This window comes from Rhodnius prolixus, unplaced genomic scaffold, assembly GCF_049639745.1.
Source record: "Rhodnius prolixus isolate KJV_2025 unplaced genomic scaffold, Rpr scaffold_7, whole genome shotgun sequence".
NCBI classification, from domain to species: domain Eukaryota; kingdom Metazoa; phylum Arthropoda; class Insecta; order Hemiptera; family Reduviidae; genus Rhodnius; species Rhodnius prolixus.
Window position 1 is genome coordinate 27,667,768 of NW_027411582.1, and position 17,556 is coordinate 27,685,323.

Consider the following 17,556-nt stretch of genomic DNA (forward strand, 5'->3'; position numbering starts at 1 on the left):
AACTTTAACGATGCCCCAGCCTCCATATTCGCCAGACATGGCTCCATGTGACTTTTTTCTATTTCCAAACATAAAGAGAACATTAAAAGGCCGTCGTTTTACAAGCATAGATGACATTAAAAGCGAATCGCTGAAAGAGCTGAAAGCTATCACAAAGATCGAGTTTCAGAAGTGTTTCGAGGATTGGAAAAAGCGCTGGCACAAGTGTATTGTATGCGAAGGGGACTACTTTAAAGGCGACAATATTAATGTAGATGAATAAATAAATATTTTTTTCAAAAAACGAAAATTCCCGTTACTTTTTGAACACACCTCGTACATATTTTTTTCTAGGCAATTTACAGACTTTTTCAACTAGAAGTATTCATACTGACACACTTTTTAAGCCGTTTGAGTCTACTTTTATTTCACATATTTGAATGTTATCGCATATCGTATTTATTCATATTTGATTAAAATAAATAAATATTTCTACATATTTAATAAAAAAATATGTACATATTTTTTCATTTTGGGCATATTTTCATAATTGGGAGGTGGTTGACAGGAACTGTGAACCACAGACTGTAGGGCTGTGAATCACAGTGGGTACAATGGTTATTGTAATTTACACAGAATGCTGCTAAACAGTGACGGGCACTTGTTAGTTCTTTGAAGTTGTCTGACGTTGTCTGTTCTTTCAGCTCGTTCGTTGAAGTGTCCAATTCATTTCGTTCGGTCACTTAGTGTATTCTTTTTTTGGGTGAAATGCCACGAACATCGGCCTCAAACAAACAACTGGTTGCTAAATATCTTCGCGAGTTTCCAGCAGAACTTTTTCGAAGTGATGGAGACATTTTGTACTGCACAGCTTGTGACAAGCGCGTTTCTTGCTCTCAACGTTCCCAAGTCACCCAACATATTGCCACCGGATCGCACATATAGAGTAAAAACAGAAAGAAAGAGAGGATATCCTATCAAGCCTTCCTTACATCTCCATCAAGTAAGTCTACTCTGAGTACAGATCTGTGTCGGGCTTTGGTTAGAGCAGATATCCCTTTCCACAAACTTAAAAATCCTCATTTCAAAGGATTTTAGTCGTTACAAGTCCATCTTACGCCCAGATCGTCGTCACTTTACGTTTCAACGTTTGAAATTTCATGTGGTTGCAAACAATTTCGAAGAGTGAAGTTTTCAAAATTGAAAATTTAACACATCTTTTTATAAATAGTAAAAATGTTCTTTGTTGTTTAAATCATTATAACTTGTAAAAACAAATTATTTTGTTCCTAATAAATTATTATAAATTGTAAAAATGTTCTTTTCTTGTATAAATAATTATAACTTGGCCCCCCCCCAAAAAAAAATTCCATTTTCATAAAAAAAAAATGTCCATTTTACTTAAATATTCCAGAAAATATTTTAAGAAAATCACATATTTTCCACATAATTGACGAAAATAAATGCATATTTTAATTAAATATTTGGCATTTTTAAATACATAAAAATCCGTTCCTTAGTTATAAGTAAAAAAAATGGCAGCCCGTGCTTGGTCATTCAGCTTAAATTTAACCAATAATTCAATATTATTTTTTAAGCTGAAAGATTTTTAACAGAAATTTTCTGTACACCCAAACTAAAAACCAAAGTAAAACCATTAATTTAAAAACCAGTGCCTTATTTTGACCACAAAACTTTTATAGATTGATTTTTTTGAATTTAAACAGTCGGCAAGAAGCACATGGCATACTCTAAGCTAGCGATGGCGAACCTTTTTGAGACGTGGGTCAAATTTTGTTAATTTTTTTGTTTTTAGTACTAGCTCTTGGGTCACTAATGCCCATTTGCACAAGTGTTAAGTTTAAAAATTTTAAACTGAATATTTTTAAAACTAAACATCTATAAAATTCAGTTGGCTTAACGGGTAAAACGGGGACGAAACAAGTGCTATGGAAGTCTCTCTTTTTACAAACATAACTGAACAAAAGTGTGTTTTATCTGAAGAAAAATCTAAATATGGTTATTTGCTTTGGGTTGTCCATTTTTTTAACAAACAAAATATGAGTAAAATTATACATTTTATTTGATATTTTGTAAACACTTTTGCTTTATTTCAAATACTACAAAAAGCATTTGTCGTCATTTGCGTTTTAGAACTGTAATGATCAAACTAAAGGTTTTTTTTTTTTTTTTTGTTTGTTGGCTTCCTGTCTGTGCAGATTAGCCAGGGATGTACTAATGTATTATTTAATGGGATGTGTTATGATGAGTACTATTGTTATTTTTGTTTTAGTTGCTGTTATGCTTTATGTTTTAATTTTTATTTTCAAAGTTTGATTTTGTTTTTGGTAATGAATTGGAAAATAGCCAGATACGTTTCGAATATTGGTTCTGTGAGGATGGTATGCAGGTTGGCAGGAAGTGGACATTTCGCTTTGATTACTGCATTCCACAGTTTGTCCCTATCATCCTGGTGACTATTGCAATCGAGGATCAGGTGGTTGGCGTCTATAAGTGTATCAGAAGGGCAAGAGCAAATTGGAGGGACTGAAATTCCTATACGGCTGAGATGGTGGGGCGAGAAGTTATGGTTGAAGCGCAGTCGTATCAAAGTAGTAGTGAACTTTCTACCTTCTGCGAAGTCAGAGTACCACGGTTTTTTAGCTATTGTCGGCTGCAGTGAAGTGTAAAATTTACCTTTGGCATATTTTGATTTTTCGTAATCTATAGACCATGCCCTGTAGTAGGAACGTTTAGAGAAGTTCTTTATATCTGAAGGTAACAGTTTCTCGAGCTTTAGATTCTCCAGGCGTATTGCCACTTTTGCCTTAGAGTCTGCAATTTCATTGCCAGTTATCCCTGAGTGGCCCCTAATCGAACTGTCTTTCCGCTAAGACCCGCTCTCTTCAGGAGGTGGACAGTTTCGAGCACCGTGAAATCAGCTTTATGCCCGGGGCATTTAAGCGTGTTGAGCACACTCTTGCTATCAGAAAGTATGACAACTGTTTGTGCCTCTGTCGAGGCCACTAGATTTGCGCATTTATTGATGGCAGTGAGTTCAGCCGAAAAGACTGAGGCATGGCGGTGTAACTTATATAGTCTACTGAGGTTGGTTTGCGGGTCATACACTGAACATCCCACCCCTTCAGGGGATTTAGACCCATCAGTGTAGAGGAAGTACGCACTTGGGAACCTGGCATTTAGTTTTGCCGATAAGTATTCATTATTTGCCGATTCAGGGATACTTTTATCGTACTGGTAGAAGTTAGTTATGACACATTCTGGAGCTCCCAGTGTACACTCAAGGTCAAAAGAAAATGTTGGGAGATGGGTACTCCGGTGTAGGGAGAGCATGAATTGCGACAGAGACCAGTACTGATGTACAAGAATTGGTGTACTTTTTTATACCAATAACTTTCAGTGAGGATTCGGGGAGCTAGTCTGCTTATTTTCTGAATGACGGGTTGATTCAACAAGGGCAGTCTGTCAGCGATGTAGCGCGAGGCTAGTAGGTTCCTTCTTATTTTCAAAGGAGGTTCCTTTGAACTAAAGGTTATAGATAGGCAATTAAATTGCTTTTGTGTCAATGCGTAATTGAAAAAAAATACAGATAGAATATAAATTATCCACCACAATTAGAAAATCTAAATCAACCCGCGTAAACAAACAAATGGTTGCCTAGTAATTGTGGGTCAGTGAAAAAGCTTGCGCGGGTCAGTGTCTGATCCACGGGTCATAGGTTCGCCATCACTGCTTTAGGCTAAAATCTTTCTATCAACCAATTAAATAAATCCAATGCCACCTCTGAAGATCCTTGGCAGCTCTTTTTACTGTCCCTTGCAAAATAACATGAACTATAAATTGCAAAATCTTGTTCACAATATAACAAAAGCTTATAAACAAAACAAAAATCTTCAAAAATACATTTTCACGTTGAAAAAATTTGTTACACGTGTCCACGTGGCGCTTCTTTTAAAGGAGCAAAGAAAGTAAACAAAAAACAAGGAGAAGTTGAACTGAATTTAGCCCCCCCCCCCCAAAAAAAATGTTATTTTTCTCAAGAAGGCCGAGATTTCACAGTAAATATTTACACTTGAAATTGGAACAAGTACTTTTCATAATCAGATTTTCAGGAGAAATTTGTTGTGATGCCTCATTTTGTTTAAAGAAATAAACAGCTCTAATGACAAAAAATATTCAAAATATTAATCTAATAACAGTATGTATGTATAACAATCAATCAAATAATGTCCTCTGTTTGTTAGCCCTGTGTTAGTGTTGGCCGACTACAGAGATGAGGAATACAAAGACGGATCAATAGAGAAAGTATGTCTGCTGCAGGTGGACACATTTTGGAAATCTTTTTACTTCGTCATGAGTATAACACTATTTTTTGTGTTACCTCTTGGAATACTGGTCATTCTATACTCGATAATCGCCAGACATCTTATGTCTAACGCATGTCTTGCTGCATCAAGTTCACATATCTCAAATTTAAGGTTAGCAAATTTCTATAAAATTTAACGTTTTATTACTAAGTAACTTTTTACTGATACCTACATACTGTAGTTCAATGTAAAACTAATAATTTAAAAACAAATACCTGTTGTTTTCCAAAAAACTTTCGCAGATTGATCTGTAATTTAATGAGTCCGGATGAAGCACGCAGCATACTCTCGAATCTTTCTACCAATTAGGTAAATCCACTGCCATATAAATAAGAAGACTGTTAGCAACTCTTTCGATTGTCACTGTGAAATAACAAAATGTTGTTAAAGTCAACTGTGATGTTAGATGTAAAAGTAAAAAGTAAAGTAATTGCCTATTTTTTCATGCCGGCTTTACGTCCAACAACCTGTTAGGTGTCGTGGACGAAGGCGACTAGCAAACATACTTTACTGTAAATTTTTTTTCTTAACCCATTAAATAAAATCCAAGGCCTAAGACCGGGAATCGAACCCCAGCACCACAATACATATTAGCTTTACATGTCTCGCCTCTAACCGCTCGGCTACCGTGACGCCTGATGTTAGGTGTATGATGATAAGTTGGAGATTAATTAATGGGCCCAAATAGTTATATTTTCAACCACTGCGAAACTTAACATGAGTTATAACTGAAAATGTCCTATTTGAATTCGACTAGCTAACGTGCCAGGTTGCATAAAATGGGTGATTCAAGTATCTTCTGCCTATAATCAGGATATTGCCCAAAACCTCTTTCACAAACTCATCATACTAAGCCTGTAAAAATCACATTATAGTAATTTCAATTTTCATCTATGTTTCAGATACCGTCGTCAAGTGGTGATGATGCTGGGCGCTGTTGTGTTATCATTTTTCATATTTCTGTTACCATTTCGTGCACTCACTCTGTGCATAATACTAGCGCCTCCTGGTTTCATATTCTCATTAGGCATGGAGAAATTCTACAATATACTGTATTTTTCACGCATCATGTTGTATTTAAATTCAGCTGTTAATCCAATTTTATACAATCTAATGTCGTCTAAATTTCGTGATGGTTTCAAACGTTTGTTAGGCATAAATCATAAAGATGGCTTAGCTAGAAAAGGTACAGTGACTACAACCACACTGACTTCCTCAAGAAAATGTTCAACTGATCATCATCTAATAAAGCGAAGTGTTGTTCGTGTTATATCAGTGGAAGAGAAGCTAGATAATGGTATCACTACTACAATCAATCTTATAGGACACAATGGTATCACTAAAGGTGATGAAAGTTATGTATAATCGTAATTTTGTAACGTTAGGAGTAAGGTGTCAGATATTTTTTCTATGGAAGTGGTAAATCAGGTAAAGCAATTCCTCTACATTGCATTCTCGTAAGCAGTATGATAGTGCGTATTAACTATGTACTATTTCATTTTATAATGGAGAAAACAAAAATGAATTAGAAAATCAAACAGTTTTAAGAGTTGGTAGTGGGTAGATTACATGTACCTGTGATAATTAAAGACTACGGCCTAAGATAGGCGTTATTTACTTGTCAAACATATTTGTTTCCGTGCTTATTAACCGAGAATTACAAAGTAATGGAATATTTTGAGGTTGAATCAAACCAGAATAAGTTCCAGGTTTAAGTTAAAAAAAAAAAAGTTTGCTAAAATAAGAGAACTCGGACAGATTTAGGGGATTGCATTGAGAAACCCACCACAATTACTAATTTTTTATTTTTGACGAAGTTCATCGGACAGAGCGAATAAAGTTAGAACAAAAAATAAAAGAACAAAGCGACTGACAAAATGAACAACTAATACATATTATATATCAGTAATTATAGTTATTTTTAATAATTATTCAAACTTTATTTGTATAAGGATACAATGTACCTGTTACAAAGGAGTTCAAGTTCATGTTCACTTTATAAACTTTGTAGACTATAAGAGTTTTTAATAATTATTTATTTAAATATTTTTTTTTTTTTTAAAGAATGATTCATTAACATTTTGAACAACACGCATACATAACATGTGCGTAACCTTCCTCAGTTAGTCAGCCAGCAAAGTGTAGTGCAGGGTGGGAACATTGATGAAGTAGAAATACTGAATTATTTTGAACCAAATTAAACTTTTATCAAAAAAATTGGATTACAAATTTAATTTGGATTCTACGTACGTGAACTGCTAAACGATTTCTGCAATCTTACACAAGCTGTGAATTTAGTTTTAAAACTATTATGTATCCCTTCAATTTCCAGCATCTTCCTCCATGAACATTTTTTAACCCAGTAAAGCTCATCTTTCTTGTGAACTGATTACCTCTACGGTCCCTTCTTTACGTCCAGCAGTGAGTTGGTAAATATTAATGGTTTTCATCCATTCCATTCTGGAGAATGAAGAAGCCAAAGAACCTATCTATCTACCACTTCGCCAGTGGAACTGTTGTTAAGGTAGCTTATCCGTTTTATATGTAGACATAAACTAAACTCTGTTTCTAATAATCTATATATAAATAATACATATTTAACAAAAAATAAGTTTTAAAATTATATATTCCGGCCAATAAGCTAAAAAAAAAATGGTAACCAACGTATAGTGCTATTAAACTATTTCTTGTTTTATTATTATTATTAAAAAAAGTCCGATTTACACAGGTGCAACTACCATACTAACCTACGATTAAATGTTATGTTGATCCGGAACCGCATTGAAGTGTTTTTGGCTATCATAGAAAAGCCAGAGATTTAATTGAGATTGTAGCTATCCAATTTATATTTGATAAAACGGAATTGCCAAAACAATTTTTGCCTCAGTTCAGCTTTGAATTTAACATTTAAACAAAATTGAAAACTATCCTAATAACGAGAATAAATAATGTGTTACTACATGCTGAAAAAATTGTGAATATTTCTATTTGTAATAAAATGTGTTTTCTCCAGATAAACTTTTTCTCACATGAAAATTTAAACATATCAAAATTAAGGCTAAATTAAAAACATATCCCACTAAGTTATTTAATATAAATTAATTAATTTTAAAAAAAACAGAATTTTTTGTCTAAAATTATTTGCTCATATTTATCCTCTTATATTTTAAATTTAATAAATCGTATGCTCAAAATCTGAAAATTTTTGTGTGCGCGCGTTGCTTACTTGTTTTCTATTTTTTATGTTTTAAAGTCTGGTTTGTTGCTAATAGATTCTGAATTAATTCTCGAATATACTGACGTAATTTTTGAACTTGATTCTCGAATACATACTTCATTTATTAAAAGAAATATATTCAAACATTTTACATCAATTAGTCAAAGAACAGACACAAATAACGATTGAAATATTTTACCCTTAACATAGTGGATCTCCTAAATCATCTCACGAAATAAACCGCTGCATAACACATCAGCTACTGAGTACGTGACAAAATTTTAAGACGAATTGTACCCAACAAATCAGATTTTGAACGTAAAAGTTAGAATTTGATCATTGTCAAATAAAAACAAAAATATTTCACGATAAGTTCCTAAATACATAACTTTAATTAAACTTTAGGCAAATCTGGAGAAAACTAATTTTAATTAATCAAATCATTACCCGTTTTGGAAATGTAGGGTTGTTTATAATTATAACTTAGAAAATAAAAGAAACTTGTTACCATTATATTTCGGTTATATATTTAATTAGCGCAATTAATTAATTAATTTAGCGCAATGTACAACAAAACTTGACTTTGTTTGTATTGTTAAAGAACAATATAGTTACCTGTGATTTCATGTTCTGCAATGAAGGTCGGCCAAACTGTAGCCGTTTTATGTTTCCCAAAGCATTGTACAGGAAAAATCTCGCCTCAAAATTTGTGGATATTGTTATTCCACAAAATTCCGGTGAAAATAATCGCTCATTAGATGGAACATAAGTCCAATTAATTTGATCAAAGTATTGTCTTCCTAAGGCAAAAAAAATAAAATAAAAATAACTCCTATAAGGTAACTTAGGTGATATTTAGGCACCCACCATTAAGCAAAATTATTCGCTCATTTTTTTTAAAAAACAAAGTTTATCAAAATCTGTTTAAATCCAATATTATTTGAAAATTCTTTTTCAAAAACACGTACAGATTATTATTCAAAAATAGTCTGCAGATCAAAACTTCCATCACTGCCAGAAATGAGATTTGAAAACATCGAAAAATAAAAACGAAGTTATAAGAAAGCTTTATATTTAAAAAAATGAATATCCCTCAAAAAGCTTACTAAAAATGCTAGTCATATTTATGTACATATAACAAAATCTAATCTTATCTAATCTATTACAATTTCATGAAATTTAAATTTTTGATTAAAAAAAAAATTAAATATAAGTGATGAAAGTCTTTATATGTATCAAATTTAAGAGGAAAAAAAATGTACAACTATTAAATATCTTGTGTTTCACGTAACACAATGAGATCGAACGCAAACACAAAATTGCTCTCCAGAAAAAACATCTTTACAAAAAAGAAACAAAAATCCTTAAGCAAATTTCCTAGCAACCGAATTTGGTTTTGGTGTTAGATCTCAGGGTTTGATAACTATGAGAAATCAATTGTTCAACCCAAGCGTCATGATTTATTGAAGTGAGAGATAGGATCTGAATGTCTGTTGTGGTCTTGAGAAGATGGTAATAACCATAAGCGCATAGGTTCAGCTGTTTATTTACCATAAGCTTGCCTAGAAAGCTTGACTCTACTTGGGAGTGTTGCACCAAAGAGTTCAGGTACATCTAATGGGTAAGAAGCGATAAAAAAAAATTAAGTCGCTCAGGGCAATATCAATCGCCCAGTTACGAAATAAAACTGGAGTGAACTCGCACGATTTAATCTTACTTCTATTCTCAAGGTATACTCATACATTTTATCCAAATTCTGTATATTTCAAAACACAGTGTCTTCAAAAAAGAAAAAAATCTAATTGTCATAATAAATAATAATATTAACTGGGATGTAACAAAAGTCAGTCCATTTTTCACCTGAAAATTCAATTGAATTTAGCCCTCACTTGCAAATGTAGGCCACGCTAGACCCGTAAAGGTACCTCGATTACGAGGAGCTAACTTTGGACGGAAAATATACCAAATATCAGTGGTAAGTAAAAAAAAAAGAGAATGTAACCTGGACAATGGAGCACAAAATTCTCAATCACAATAACTAAAGGAGTTTCACGTGACCAGCAATGTCTTAAAATAGCAAAACTACTTTTTATAATTGACGAAAGCGAATAGAGTTAGAATGTAATCGCAAGAAAAGTTGATAATTAACTCGAAATGGAGTTCCACCCATACTTCACTTTTATCTCCAACATCCTTCTTTTAGGTTAGAGCGCAACTGGTTGGCCTAATTATACCATTAATTTGTTAAGATTAAAGGTAAATAATAAATTCATTTGATGAAACCAAAGACCTCTATTATGATAAAGAAACGGTTCATACTTGCAAGTATGATATTGAAATGTTTCTAAGTACTGTGCCAGCTGCTCTAGATTGAGAATTAAAACAAACAAAAGATTCGGACTAACTCTTTGTTACACCCTAAAAATAATAATTGGCCGACAAATAAAAATTAATTTAAAGTAAATAGAAAAGATCGACACAACAAATGAAATAAAATTTTGTCGGAAATGTAAAAAAAACAAAAAAACAATAACCTCAAATAAGTTTGCGCAACAAACTACCTCTTCAAAGAACAAACAAATTTAAGTTAAAAAGTGTGTTAATTTAGTATAATTAAACAAAAAAAAATCCGAAGATACCTAAATAATAGTAAAACTCAAATTTTACAAAACTTTTTTATAAAAGCTGTTTTTATAATTTATTTTGTATATAAAATGAAAATGCAAATAGTGATGCAAATTAATTATTTAAAAATCCCACAACCCTATTTTTATATATAATGAAAATGTGATGATATTTTCATACGCTTATTATTAAGAACTAAAAATTAATACAATACAAAAAAAAATAATCTATTATGTTTTATTTGTGCCATTATTTATCATAAATATATATGTAATACCAAAATATATAAACATGTATGAATGATGAATTATTTATTATAATTAGATGTTGAACGTGATTATACTTTTTTTTTTATTAAGTAAACAAAAATTATCAACAAAAGAGGCTCAAAGATCCCAGTGTGCTCAAGTTATTGTATTTACATTTTAAAATTGCTGGCCCTGTTGAGTGCTATATTTATTTTTAATAAATATGTGTCAATTTTGTTACAATCAAGTAATTGTAAAGTAAGGGAATAGTTCTTTAAAAACATTAATATTTGTGTAAAACATATCAATAGAACATATGATCTATCCTTTTAAATATACATATACGTCAACAGGATACTAATCCAAAATACAGATTGTTTTGTGATGTTTTTCAACAAGTCTTATTGTCTGGATGGGCTACAATAAGGGGTTAAATACATGAATTTGGTTATTGAGAAACAATAAAATAATAAACAATAAAAGGTTTACTCCAATACAATTTCGGTATGTCCCTAATTATTTCGGAAGATTGGATAAATAGATTTCGGCATGTTTAGAAATAAACTGACCTGCTAGTTATATCATATTTCACTTTAAAACATAAAATAATCATCATTTATGACAAAACAGCCGCGTTTCGCGCATGCTTGCAAAGCTTCAGATCGAAAACTTTTTGTTGGGCTAAGAAAAAAGTGTACTAATTTCAAGGTAAAAGAACCTTACTTTACAATTATATTACCTTCAGATAATTTAAATTAAAGTTACATATTTATTTTTGGGTTTTAAATTTTAAGTGAGAAACAAACCAGACATGTAAATTATCTATCATTGTTACAGAAATAATCCTCAAATGAAGAGTAAAGTACTGAAAAGAAATGTTTTATAATTGTCTAGTCAAATAAAAAAATAATATATCTCAAATTAATATACCTTTATTTCTTTGATTTTTTTTGAAAACATTTCAGTCCAAGAAGTTAAATATTGAAGATGCTACTTAGGTACAGAGTCACTCTTGTCTTTCTGGCTGTTGGAAGATGGATGCCATCATCAGCAAATCTTCCTCATAACCAAAACGGTCACTTCTACTTGTACTTACAAAAGAAGAGCAATTATCATGATTGCAACAAGTAGCAAAACTATAAAAACTCAAAAGTTGGTTTATACTAAACGGAGTTACCTTTTAAGTCAAACCAACTACCGAAGCTTTACAAAATTATTTTACTAACACCTAAAGCTTTATAATTAAGTGGCCCAATCTTAACATCAAAGCTCGCTCAAAGTTTAAATCGTTCTTTTCAAATTAATCAGAACCAAAACTTCATTTTTTACATTAAGACAAACATTATTTAAATAATAATACATAAGTAATTAACAATTATTTAAATAAGTAAATTTAGCCAGATCGCTAAGATTGAGAAAATGAGAAAATCTAGAAATAAGCCACTAATGTAGATTCACTTTACTAGCTACATTCATTAATCAGTCTTATGAAAAATTTACATTTGTGATAAAATTTAAATCTTCGGCTCTTCTAAGTTAGTTTATAATGCTGTTCATGTGGTAAACAAGCACGCACGTCCATTTTACGTCAGAGATGGGCACTGGATTAAAAATACAATTTATGCATAAATTTAATGGATTAAATTTCTAACCAAACTTACCCAGTAGAAAGAAAATCAATACACCAGAAGTGCAATTTTAAAGAAAGGCTTTTTTTCTGTAATTTACTATGAATTTACCAAACGGATTCATTTGTAACTGACTACTCGCTAGACTTTTATAGGACCATCCAAAACTAGTATCTAACTTAATTTTTACCGCATTGCATGTAACCTATTTATGCTTTTTCACCTTTTCTATTCCAATCTGGCGGAACCTCGTTTTGTAGGACGTTCCTGGATTAAAAAGATTTCACGTAAGGGCTACATTACTCAGTTAATGTTTGAATAATTGTTTTAGTCTTATGCTTACATTACAGTAATTCTCACTTTATGTTAAATTGCTTTCCAAAACTTACAGCCAGAAATCAGAAAAACGTTACAAAACTACTACTTTACTATTACAACTATTTTCACTCCATTAATACTTAATTTGCGAACATATCAAAGTCACATAAACTAGGTAACATAAAAATGGAAATAATAACGCGCACTGTGTGAAATTAAAAATATAAATTATACATACCCATGCTATCTAGCGGAAGAACTGAGAACTAATTGAGCAGTTATCGATCTTGCCACGCTCTCTCTTAATTGCAGTTTTAGTTGATTTTTTAAGTTGGAATTGTCCCCATATTCATATTTGAGGATCAATTATTATACAACTGCCCTACTGGACAGTTTTAATCACTGCAATTTAGAATTTCATTAACAGTATTTACTTTTTGATGGGGCAACAAGTTAACCAAAGCTTAAACAAGCCCAAGGATGAAAGCACTAGATAAAAGGAAAAATACTTAATTAAAATCTCAGTGGATAATTCGAATTTGATTCAAACCATTGTGGTACTGAAAAAATCATAACGTTCAAAAAGTTTATCTATTACCGGAAAAACGTAATTCAGATTATCCGAACAGTTTATTTTAGTTCTGCAATTCGCTCTAAAACGCCTCCTACCACATGTAATCTTTCATTTTTGTTTGATAAATGTTATCAGCAGAATCTGTTATTGGGATCCTCGGTATTCGGTAAAATCTCAACACTAACTTTCCTTTAAATTACCGCTTTTCTTCAAATTTGGTTTTCGTTCCAAAATAATGAGTTGGTATATTAAAAGCATTGTTATAATCAAAAATTAGATTTCGATGTCGGAATAATAACTTTCTTGCTAACTCCCACCTCATTTACTTTTTTATATGTAGTATATTATTATCAAAAACAGTTTACTTCTTTAATGCTTTCCGATTTACCCTAACACCTTGGTTCACTTCTTAAATCTCAAACTTTTATTGATTACTTTTCATTCGTTATTGTTCTCTGGTCTTCATTTATCAATAAATCTACCATTTTCATAATTACTTTTAATTAATACGTTTCTCTTATACAAAGTATAATACAAAACTTGTTTGTTACTTTTGTAGTGAATCTAAGTGTCGCATTTTCATAAATATTTCTACTATCTCTCGTAAATTCTTGAATAATCCTCTTGTTCTTACAAGTCAAACGATATTTAAAAAATGAGATTGACAAATTACGCTAGGTCAATTTTTAACCTAGAACTTGCAACTTAAATTGTACAATTATTGCAATAAAGAAACTGAGTAGCTCAGTGGTTCGAACACTGAATTCTCAGGCGGAGATCCCGAGATCTGATCCAGATACCTGCAGTAGGTTTACTCTTCCTAGGAGCTTCTTACAGCTCACCGACCGTTGATAGGCTGTCTTGTCTGTAACGACTGAACACTGTGCGAGAGGAGGCTGGACTAAAAAGCTTCTGGTACCAATGACCTCATATATGAAAACGCCTTTTTTTTTGTTCTTGCGTTGTAAGAAAAGTTTTAACATTGAACAATGATTCATAACTACACTAAAATAAATATAAGAAATATAATATTTATTCGCCATCTCAGGACAAACATATGTGTATAAGAAGAGAGGTTAGTCAAGAAGGAAATGAAGTGTGAACATGAGAAGTGGAAAAGTATTGTTGATATAAGAGTGGTTGAATGGAACAAAGAGGCAGGAGACTGTGAAATGTAGGATGGGGTAGTACGTAAGAGGAAGGGAGTAGCTGGCACGTGGCAATCCTCAGCCTCTCGGCCAGTACCCCCGGAATGGGGTTAAGAGCCCCTTTCTGTAATAGCAGAGTCCTTTCAGACCGCTAAAGGCTCACACAAGAATGTTCTCCTGATTGCCTTCTAATACTTCTTCACTATGAGACCCTCCACTGCCAAGTTCCACCCATCTGGTCTTTTAAGAAAACTGCAAGCGACATTTCCTCAATATAAGGAAATGTATACCATTTTTTTCAGATCCCATTTTTAGAAGAAATTCCTTCAAGATAAGCGTGTCTTATCATCTCTTTACGAATTCCGGAATTTCAATTACATAAAAAGTAAACCCAAGCCAACCAAAAAAAATCTTCCGATAATTTCTTGACTTAAGATATTAAAAAGTCAGAATTACTTATCAGTTACGATACTATTGTTAATCATAATCATGAAATCTATCACCAAGGGCTCCGCTCCCTGACTCCTTTTAAAAAAAATATTTTCTTTTTCCTCTTTAAACCATTCTGCCCATTTAAGTCCTAAACTGGGCGTCAGCATGCTGTACTTTTTTTTTGAAAAGAAATAGCCGATTAGCAACATGCCTTGGGATGTCCATTATCAAACAAATTGAATTGCTACTTAGAAGTGCTTTTGTATAAATAGTTGAGTGGATTCTTAAAATTAGTCATTAATTTTAAGTATATTAATTGAAGTATATTTTAAATTTAGTTCATTAAAATCTGCTTTCCAATTCTGAATTCATTAGCTAAAAATCGAAAAGGTATGTTTACTTTAAACACCTAAAAGAGGCATGGCTTTTCAGACGATATTTGCAGTACAAGGTTATCAGGTGGATTTGTATATTTCTAAAAAAAAATCTGGCACTTTTATTTACTCAGTACTGGTTGATTACTCTCGCTGCTCTAACTGCCGATTTTGAGTTCCAATTGGTGATAGAACTTTTGTGTCCAAATTAGTGGCTTTTAAAAATTGCTTTCAATCTCTCACTGAATGTGAGATAAGATAGGCAAAGTCAGACAGGCTCCAATCAAATACTCCTTGGTCAAGTAAATAATCAAATTGTAGATAAAATAAACTAAACATTCACTTCCGAAAGAGAGAGAGCAACCATTTGTTTAATAAAAGACTATACAAACAGAAGGAAATCATCATAACACTTTTCTGAAATGACTTCCAAGCAGATTCAAATGACTGTATAATCATGTCTTTGTGATCATATTGTTCTGCACTAACACTAAAACCAAATACTACTACAATAGAATGATGTTAGTCTTTAATACTTTCAAAGTTAATTGTATTTTTTTATAATAATGCACTTACTGAATTCCCAGACTCTGCTCCTTACTGCAATTCTAATCGCAGGGTTTCTGAAAAAATTATAAATATTTTTTAAACTTTATTTTATCTTTTTTTATTATTGGCTCTGATATGATACAGAAGTGTATTATTTGGAAAATAAACAATCAAAGATGAGTTTCTTCAAGAGCCAAGTGATGTTAAACTAAACTAGGGCATCCCACTTACACGTACGTAAATATTTTTGTTTTCTCATTACTCTTTCAACTGAAACAAATGACAAGTCACGAAAACTTAACTTTCAATTCGGTCAAATGAAGTTACCATAAATATCAAGTTTAATCATACTCTTTGCAAATAAAATAATAATAATAAAAGAACAAAACAGAAAGAAAGAATAAAATTTGAATGATAAAATCTGACAGAAGTTCAGATCATGCAAAGCCTATTTAACCTAAAATAGTTCCTAATCTTTGTGTTGAAAATTATAAGAAGTTTAGACAAAGTTAACTTTACTTAAAAATATATTTAAATAGTAAAGTAATGCTTTCTACGATTGAATATGTACTCAATTTTAATCTATTGTTTAAGTGAATTCTTCATTAATGCGAGTTAATGGCTATTAACAAGTTTGTGCCGTCATTACAGTTTAACTTGGAAACAAAAACAATTAAGCTTGTCCTCAACCCAATATTTTTTAGTCGTAATAACGCGAAAACTGTAACTACTCTTTAATGAATTATGTCTCTGGGTTATATTCCAGTGTAAAACTAGATAGCCAGTAAAAGCAGCAATAAACAATAAATTCTCCAATAAATTGAAATGAAAAATTTATGATTGCGCTATAGATATTTAGAACGAAACATTAGTGATATAATTTAGTACTGAAATAAATTATGTTTCCAACCATTATTCAAAAAATATCAATAAAATTAACTTAACTAAAAGCCTGGTAAAATATTGGAAACTTTTATACAAACATAAATATCTATGTTCTCTATATTTATTTGGTGTAAATTAGACGGTCAGTTAGTACGTAAATAGATGAATGACTTAAGTTTTATGAGAAATACATAACTGGATCTCCTAATTTATCTATTTTAATTGATGATTCTGTCAAAATCCGAGTTCCATGAAAAGAAGAAAAGTTGTACACTTAGTGGGATATTCAGTGAATTCATATAAAGATTTACTAAACAATCAAGTAATCTAATCTTTACAAATTAAGCGGAAATAGTGGACTAAATTGGGGAAAAAACCAGCAATAATTGTTCCAGTTTTACATGAGGTGATTAGGGAATATTGCATCATGGTAATGCTCGCCCGCAAAGCCAATAAATTGAGGATTCTAAAAAAAATTAAATGAATGAGATGGAGTTCTCAAAATAAATACTTGTAATTTGAATTTACCTCCTAAACTTCTGTTCATTCCATTATAAAATCCTCTCCCAAAATTACTTTCTATTAATATTTAATTTTAACTATAGTACTAAAAATAATTCAAGACCTGTTGAGACTTAAGAAATGCACGGCGAATTTTCATGATTCAGTTTGTTCACTTTTAAAAAAAAACTAACAGAAATTACGTTATATAAAGTCACAAAAGAATATTTTTTACAATATTGTTTTTAGTCGATAAGAAAAATGTGGAAATATAAAATTTAGGACACAATTTCTTATTTTATACAGAGAGAACCTTCTTTTTTATGCAGGTATTGATATACTGCCGAACATTCGTGTCAATTCTGCTTTATTTAAAATAATAATTAAACAGTAAAAATTTCTGTTATTAGTGCACTGATTTTCTAATATTTCCGCAATAAAGAGTAAAAATAGAAGAAAATTACTGGGGGTGAACGGCTTGAGAGCGTAATAAATGCTCCACAAAACAGTCCATAATCGTTAGCACAGAAATTATACATTTTAGAAGTATCTAACACCACAAATGGGTTAGACTATAGTGAACATTTCAACCAGGTCAAAACAACACTTGTGCTTTCAACAAGAATGTTGTGGCACGCGAATTTGTTGGTCGCATGGTACACATTACCTATTGTAATTTAAACCTTATTA

At 31.6% G+C, this 17,556-nt stretch overlaps 1 protein-coding gene across 4 annotated transcripts in view; it reads left to right on the forward strand.

Moving 5' to 3' along the window:
- The window catches only part of ETHR (ecdysis triggering hormone receptor), a 351,487-nt gene extending 338,849 nt beyond the window's left edge, over positions 1–12,638 (forward strand). The window contains exons 6-8 of one of the 4 annotated variants that reach the window (XR_012454239.1): positions 4,245–4,478; positions 5,270–6,891; positions 7,096–12,638. Coding sequence is in view for 1 of the 4 variants with exons in the window: in XM_074114639.1 (XP_073970740.1) it covers positions 4,245–4,478; positions 5,270–5,732 (697 nt within the window). In the remaining 3 variants the exon portion in view is untranslated. Of the gene's footprint in view, positions 1–4,244; positions 4,479–5,269 lie in introns of all 4 variants that reach the window. The other 3 variants (XR_012454240.1, XR_012454238.1, XM_074114639.1) reach the window with 3 other exon arrangements.
- Positions 12,639–17,556: the final 4,918 nt, after the last annotated feature.